Here is a 7,745-nt window from a genome sequence, read left to right as displayed (position 1 = left end):
ACTATCAGCACTTAAAATTAAAGAACTAGTTAATTAAAAATGGAAACTACCCCATAATTTACTCACCCTTCAAGCAATCCTCAGTGTATATGACTTTTTTTGTCATATGAATATAGCTGGAAAAGTTTTACATTTTATCCCTGCTGGTTCCTATGCTGGTGTAAGGTGGTGGACCATCTTGAACAGAAATATACCACTTTAAAGTGGTTAAAGGAATAGTTCACTAAAACAAATAGATTTGGTGCTGAAATTGTGCTTCTTGGTGGTTCAGAAAATGCAAGTCAATGACTGTCAGCACTTAAAATTAAAAGATCAGTTACCGTCTAAATACCATCGAATACTGTCCGAAAAGTTTTACATTTTATCCTGGTTGTTAATTACTTAATTGGTGTACGGTGGTAGATGATCTTGATCCAGAAATATACCCCTTTTGAGTGGTTAAAGGGATAGTTCACCAAAATAAATAGATTTGGTGTGGAAGTGTGTGCCTTGGTGGTTCAGAAAATGACTATGAGCACTTAAAATTAAAGGAACAGGTTATTTTAAATGAAAATTACCCATAATATACTCACCCTCAAGCTATCCTGTGTATATGACTTGTTTGTCATATGAATACAGTTGGAGTAGTTTTTAATTAACTCCTAGCTCCTCTATGCTACATAATGAGGTTGGATAGTGACTTTTATTTTGAATGGTTCCAAAATGTGTTGTTAAAAAAAAAACCCATATGAGGTTAGCACATGTCTTATAAAGGGGACTGGTGTGTTCTTGTAACATAATCATTCACTTTTTTTTTAACAATAAACTCCAATCACTGATTCCAGCAGCAAACTAAATACGTGGTATGTGTCAATAACAAAATGTTAACTATTGTATATCCTTATTGGCCTCAGGTTGAATAACATATCAACAAACTTTGCATTATTTCTGGGTGAACTGTCCCTTGAAGATGGCTTTTGCAACACAGTGACTGATGTCAGCCATGCTGCGCTTATGGCCAGTTTGGATTTACCAGATACAAACATCCACAGCTGCTAGCTTAAAGCTGGATTTTCCAACAAGAAGAGATATTGTGTTCCACACACACTGCTTTTTCACAGTTTATTATACCTATGCCACCTTTAGTGGCTGATGGATATCAGCTACACATATTTTCACACATGCTTCATCTTCCCTTGCGGATTTCTTGGACTTATAGATTTAAGAAAAATAATGTGTCGTGTTTGCTTGTGCTAAACTAGCTAGGACGAATGCCAGGAGGTTGCTGGGAGGTTCCCAAGGTTTTTAATGAGTTGCCATGCAGTTACCAGGTAGTTTTATAGGAGATCCTACTGTTTTAAATGAAAATATGCCACAATTTCACATTTTCAGGTCTCAGGTCTTCTTCATTGAATGTGTTTTCACACAATTTATATAACTTTCATGTTAAAAATTAAATAATATACTGAAGTACAGAGTTTGTTCAAACCCCAATCCACGTATAAATAATAGTATAAGCCCAGATACTATCATTTTCTCTGACAGAAAAAGTACTGTCAAGGGAAAAGAGAATGACTGAGTGAAAGGAAAAGGGGAGAGGGAGAGAGAGAGAGAGAGAGAGAGAGAGAGAGAGAGAGAGAGAGAGAGAGAGAGAGAGAGAGAGAGAGAGAGAGAGGCAAAATGAAGGTTAAAGCTAAGTGTCTGGGTCAGACACAACGACATGACAACTGCAATAAATGTAAATAAAAGAGCTTTGTGTGGTAATTCAGTCTACCCAACAGAGGCTCTGCGCATAAATCAACCTTACACTCACACACTCCCGCTTTGACACATACACACATATTTCTTTTTGCAGAAATCATTATTCGTCACCACACATACACATGTATCCACTTTGTCCAACAGAAAAAAATAGACAAAAACTAACGATCCCATCAAAACAGTGCATGTGAACCAAATGCAGTGTATAAAAAAATGTTAACCACAACTATATCACAATTTCAATCATACTTCAATCGCTCCCCCTCCATCTCAACTGTCAAAACTCGACCCAAATAAAATGTAGGCCAATGCAGTGTTTAACTGGCCTGAGGTGATAGACAAACCACTGAACACTATTCACTCTTCATTTCTATGTACCAGGAAGTCACTGTGAGAGGCATATTTTTCCCTTTTTGTACTAGAGTCAACTTAAAGGCTTTATCTACAGTTTATTAAACTCTAATCAATCTCCAGTGATTAATCCAGGCAGATATCACTACATAAAAACACCACAATATTGTGTTTCAGAAAAATGAGTAACATTAGCCATTTACCTCTTAGAGAAAGACTGTGGCTGCGTCTGAAATCGCATACTCCATAACATATAGTATGCTAAATCAATATGTGAGCCAAGTAGTATGTCTGAATTCATAGAATTGGAAAAACAGTATGTGAGAAGTACCCGAATGACCTATTACTTCCGGCGAGATTCTGAAGTGCGCATCGGATGGACGCTACACTACTCCATGATGCACAGCGGGGGAATTCCTGAATTAGAGTAAAGCAACGCAACTGATGCAGGTAGGTCATTATAACAAAATGGCGGATGTAGTACATCTGAGTTCAATGCATACTACTCACATTTATAGTGTATACAGCAATGGTCCTCGACCGGCCAACGCTTGAAAATATTGTTGCGGACCGGGGGTTGGTGTTGGGTGGTCAGAGGTTCAGGTTTCTAGGCGACCAAACATTTTCTCAGAAGATGACAAGCTGTCACTCTGATACAAGATTTGTTTATGGACAAAATTACAAAGCACTGCAGTACTTGGTTGTTCTTTGTTTGTCTGAGATAATTAGTCTACCGAAATGTGTATATTCCATACAAGCTGAAGGGTCAGTTCTTGACTCGCGGTTGCGTTTCTCGCGACATTCATTGAACTGGCCATTTTTCCATTAGCAAAGAAACTTTCCAATTAGTCTGTTTCTTACTCATTTTGCTGCTTGTGGGTTAAATTTGGGTGCTCAGGTGACCAAGATGTGAAGCGAGTGAATATGGTCATTTTTCAAAGTAAAAGATTTTTCAAAATCAAAGATCGTTCAGACTCCAATAATAAATAAAACGTAAGTAATTAATGATTTCTTGTGTGGCCCAGTACTAATTGATCCAAGGACAAGTACCGATCCGTGGCCCAGTGGTTGAGGACCACTGGTATAGAGCATACTTTTCAAACGGTCGTGTAGTACAATTCAATTCAAGTAGTAGGCGATCGGGGATGCATAAAGGCTAAGTGCTGTTATTGGGAGTAGCTAATAGCTTGTAGCATAACTACATTTTTCAGACTGTAGCTCAGCAATTTACTGTATGAAACCATGTAGCTTTTTTGAAGTTAGTTACTTTTTCCAGCAAGTAGCATTTATAGTAGTGAACCTGTAATCGTCTAAAGCAGTACAGTGTCATCTTACAACATTGTATACTACAATAGTGTATTACAGCCATCTGTTGGTATATCATCCATTATTTGTTATTTTTTAAATAATGTTTTTCAGGTAACAACAGCTGAAATTCAATCTAAAAAGTATTCTTGACAGTTCACTTAAAGTAACAATGTTGTGTTTAGGCTTCAGTAAAGTGTTTTACCTAATTGCAGCCATCAACCATCAGCATTATCACTATAATTAGAATTTAAAAAAAAAATCAACCAGCACATACCTGTTTCTTCATCAATAGTGAATCTCCCAAGACCACTGCCATCACGTATTGAATACTGCACTTCACCATCTCTCCCCGTGTCATCGTCCCTTGCAGAGACCTGGAGTACAGAAGTTCCAATCCGAACACTTTCCTTTACTGATCCATTCATGGCAAAACTTGAGAAATATGGTGCATACAGGTTCTCGTTGACATCCACCACCTCCAGTTCAACAAAGCTAACTGATAGTAGTGACACAGGTCGACCTTTGTCCTTTGCCCGCACTGTTAGGTTGAAGAACTGTTGAGTTTCGTAATCCAGCTCCTTGGTAAGACGAATTGCCCCACTTGTCTTGTCAACCTCAAAACGACCATCATAGTCATTATCAAGTAAGTACCGGACCTGCCCTCCAAGTCCCAGATCAGGGTCTTGAGTGTCCAGCCAGGCGACTACAGTGCCCACTGGGAGGTCTTCAAGTGCACGGGCGCTGGCAACACTTGGGATGAATGCAGGCGGACAGTCGTTAACATCCTCAAGTGTGATTTTAAGAGTTGTAATTGAAAACCGTTGGGCTGCTCGTTCTGCTCTGTCTCGTGCTTCCACTTTTAATATGAACAATGGAACCAACTCACGGTCCAGCTGACCAGCAACATACACAATCCCACTGGAGCTGTTAATGCCAAATTGCGAGGTGCTGGTGAGCAGAGAATACTGGATCTCTCCATTGAGACCTTGATCTTTGTCAGTAGCCTCCACTTGAATGACTTCTGTACCAATAGGAGTGTTTTCAGGAATGCGGGCATGATAGCCACCATCCTGAAGAAACTGAGGTGCGTTGTCATTTGCATCTGCTATGTACACTGTAAGAAGCCGCCAGGTTGATCTTTGTGGTTGGCCTAAATCGTACAGTGTAATGTTTAAAAGATAGCGGTCAGTTTTCTCACGGTCTAGAGGGAGGAAGATGCTAATTACACCATTCAGAATTCCAATACTAAAACAACTATCTGTGTTGCCATCAGCAATGGCATGTAAAAGCTGCCCATTAAACCCAGTGTCTCCATCAAGGGCTTTTACCTGAAACACACTTGTGCCAACTTCTACATCCTCACGCACAGTGATGTCTGTTGGGAAGGATTTGTCAAATTGAGGTGTTTGACGGTTCACAGAGAACAGGTCAATAAAGCCTTCTTCCATTTTGGGCTTACTGCTAGCTTTGGCTTTCTTCAGAAGTTTCTCTGCCAGACGTTGGGCTACTCTAGTTTCGGTACAACTAAAGCTCTTGGGTGGGGACTTCCCTTGCACTACAGATATGTTTACAAACATAGGATCTGAAAAGTGTTCTCCATCTGTGGCAGTAATTTTTAGACTGAATGAGTTTTTGGGTGCTGCGGTGATGAGGGAGTGACGTAATGTCATGACGCCGGAGTCAGGATTTAACTCAAAGTACCCTCGCTCATTCCCCTGAGAGGATCTTATATTTGACTAGCTCAAGCTCATCAATATCTATGGCAGACATTGTGGCAATTACCTCACCTACTGGGAGTTCTCGGGAGACAACACCAACGCAGGCTACTTTCTCAAACAGGGGTTTGTTATCATTAACATTTTCAAGGTGCACAGTGATGTTGACTTCACTCTCGCGCCTATATGGAGAACCCCAGTCAGAAGCACGAACCACAAAACTAAAACTCTCTAGAGATGATTCAAAGTCCAGCTCCTGTGTTGTGGTTACTGCTCCGGTGAACTGCTGCACACTAAATGGTAATGGTGTCAAGCTAGCCATACTGTATGTGATGTATCCATTTTCCCCATGGTCATCATCCGAAGCAGTCACCACAACAACAGTAGTGCCTACAGCTACACTTTCATTGACAAATACTTCATAAGACTGTTGGGCAAATGATGGTGCGTTATCATTAGCGTCCTCAAGAATGACTTTAACCTTGACCCTAAGATCACTGTCTACTTCTAAGACCTCTAACTCAAATACTTCCTGCTTCAGTTGGGTGAGCCAACGTGCTGTGCTGATCACGCCTGTCATAGTGTTGATACTGAAAAACCCTGAATCAGCAGACGGGGTCAGGATGTACTCAGCATCATCAGGCTCTGGCTGCAGTTTTACAGCCTCCACAATAGTTCCCGGAGGGGCAACCTCACTCAAGAGGACCTCGTATTCATTCTTTTGAAAAGTGACTTCTACAGGGGGTGGTCTTGATAATCGTAAGTGCACTATTTGCACAGCAGAGAACTTCTGAGGTGTTCCACGATCTTGAGCCTGCAAGCTGAGGTTTAGTCCAAATGGATAGCTGTCCCAGTCAAACTGCTCCATTGCACGAAGGACAAACTCGTTAGATCCTTTCTGGCTGCCTTCCTCATCCACCATTTCTTCACTTGGCACATCTGTCCTTTCAATGCTGAATAGCTCAAGAAGATCCCCAGCCACAATGCTCACTGTCTCAATCTCTCCATTCAACCCTTCATCAAGATCTTCCACGGTGACCACAGCTATGATGGGGGACTTTTCAGTCCATACCGGTGCCAATGTAACAATACTTAATGTGGGTACATGTTCATTAATTCGTTCTACATGAACAAAAAGTTTAGCTGTACTGCTTACACCATTATTCCCATAGAGTTTCATTCCTCGGTCCACAGCCTGGATTTCAAGATCGTATCGGCTTTGAATGTCCACATCCAGCTTTCCACTGAGAGAAACAACTCCACTAGTTGGGTGCACAGCGAACAGCTCCATTCGCTCCTTGAAAAAGTAATAGAACTCTCCATTCGATCCTATATCAGCATCCGTGGCAGTGACCTGAGCTATGCTGGTACGCAAGGGTGTGCTTTCTGCAATGGTAACCGAATACGTGGTCGGGGAGAAAAGAGGACGAAGGTCATTCATATCCAATACCTGCACACTAACTTTAGTCCAGGCCTCTAGTGTATCACCCTTAAGCGAAGCTTTTACTGTTAACACGTAGTTATCCTGAACCTCACGATTCAAGATGGCAGCATTCCCCCCTTTAGTCCGTATCCGCAGGAAGCAGAAGTCACCCAGAGTGTATTCCTCAGCTTTGAAGAACCCTTCCTCGTCCCCAGAGGTGATGCGGTACCTCACCTCCCAGGAGTGATGTTGGAGCGGAATGCCCATGCGCACCTGGCTGGTGGCATAGGTGCGTGCGGCTGAGTTCTCATAGACTGACGCATGGTACAGTGGTTGAGTAAACTGCAGACGGGACCTTTCGCCTTGGCAGTGCCCTGGAGGCACAGTGAAGAACAGCAAGAGGGCCAGTTGTAGGAGAACGGCCCATATGCCTGCCCAAAGGGCCATGCTCACTGCCATCCCATCACCAAACCCATCCTGGGGACAGAGAGAGAGAAATGCATTAGACAAGAGTAGATGTCATGACAATACACAACCTGACCTTTCATACCTAAAGGTGAGAGGTCACCAGCAATCCGTCAAAATGATCAAACACAAGCAGAGGAAGTCTTGTACCACAGAAGGGTTGGTAGCGAGGCAACCACTAACCAAATGACATCACTACCCATGTCTCAAAACAGACACTGACACACAATTACATACTACAGAAAAACCAGGAGGATGCAATTCAGGAAAACTCACTTACACACACACTCTGTACAGAAGAAAATACAGCCGGAGAATGCAAGTCAGGAACAAAATAATTACAGAGAACGAAAGATCAAAAATATAACCCGTGAAAACGAACACACACACACACACACGCACGCACACACACACGCACACACACACACGCACACACACACGCACACACACACGCACACACACACACACACACACTATATGACATGGTTTTAAAAAAGCTCTTGAGAAAGAACAAGACGTTGTGGAATCAGCAATACTGGTTAAGATAAAGTGCTGCTGTAGAGGAAGTCTGTGTGTGTGTGTGTGTATGTGTGTGTGTGTGTAGGTTTACTTAACTATACATGGTAAAACAAAATTATCCCTAGTAGTTGCTCAAATCTTATAGACCAGGGGTGTCCAAACTCAGTCATGGAAGGCCGGCGCCCTGCATAGTTTAGCTCCAACTTCCTTCAACACACTTGCCT

At 42.0% G+C, this 7,745-nt stretch overlaps 1 protein-coding gene across 1 annotated transcript in view; it reads right to left on the bottom strand.

Moving 5' to 3' along the window:
* The window catches only part of LOC130220278 (protocadherin Fat 3-like), a 36,355-nt gene extending 29,371 nt beyond the window's left edge, over positions 1-6,984 (bottom strand). Inside the window, 2 exon segments of the mRNA XM_056452650.1 lie at positions 3,674-5,114; positions 5,116-6,984. Of these exon segments, the coding sequence (XP_056308625.1) occupies positions 3,674-5,114; positions 5,116-6,984 (3,310 nt within the window).
* Between the last annotated feature and the right edge of the window lie 761 nt (positions 6,985-7,745).

This window comes from Danio aesculapii, unplaced genomic scaffold (genome assembly GCF_903798145.1).
Source record: "Danio aesculapii unplaced genomic scaffold, fDanAes4.1, whole genome shotgun sequence".
Classification (NCBI taxonomy): domain Eukaryota; kingdom Metazoa; phylum Chordata; class Actinopteri; order Cypriniformes; family Danionidae; genus Danio; species Danio aesculapii.
The sequence above is the reverse complement of the archived record's forward strand: the minus strand, read 5'-3'. Positions and strand labels throughout refer to the sequence as shown.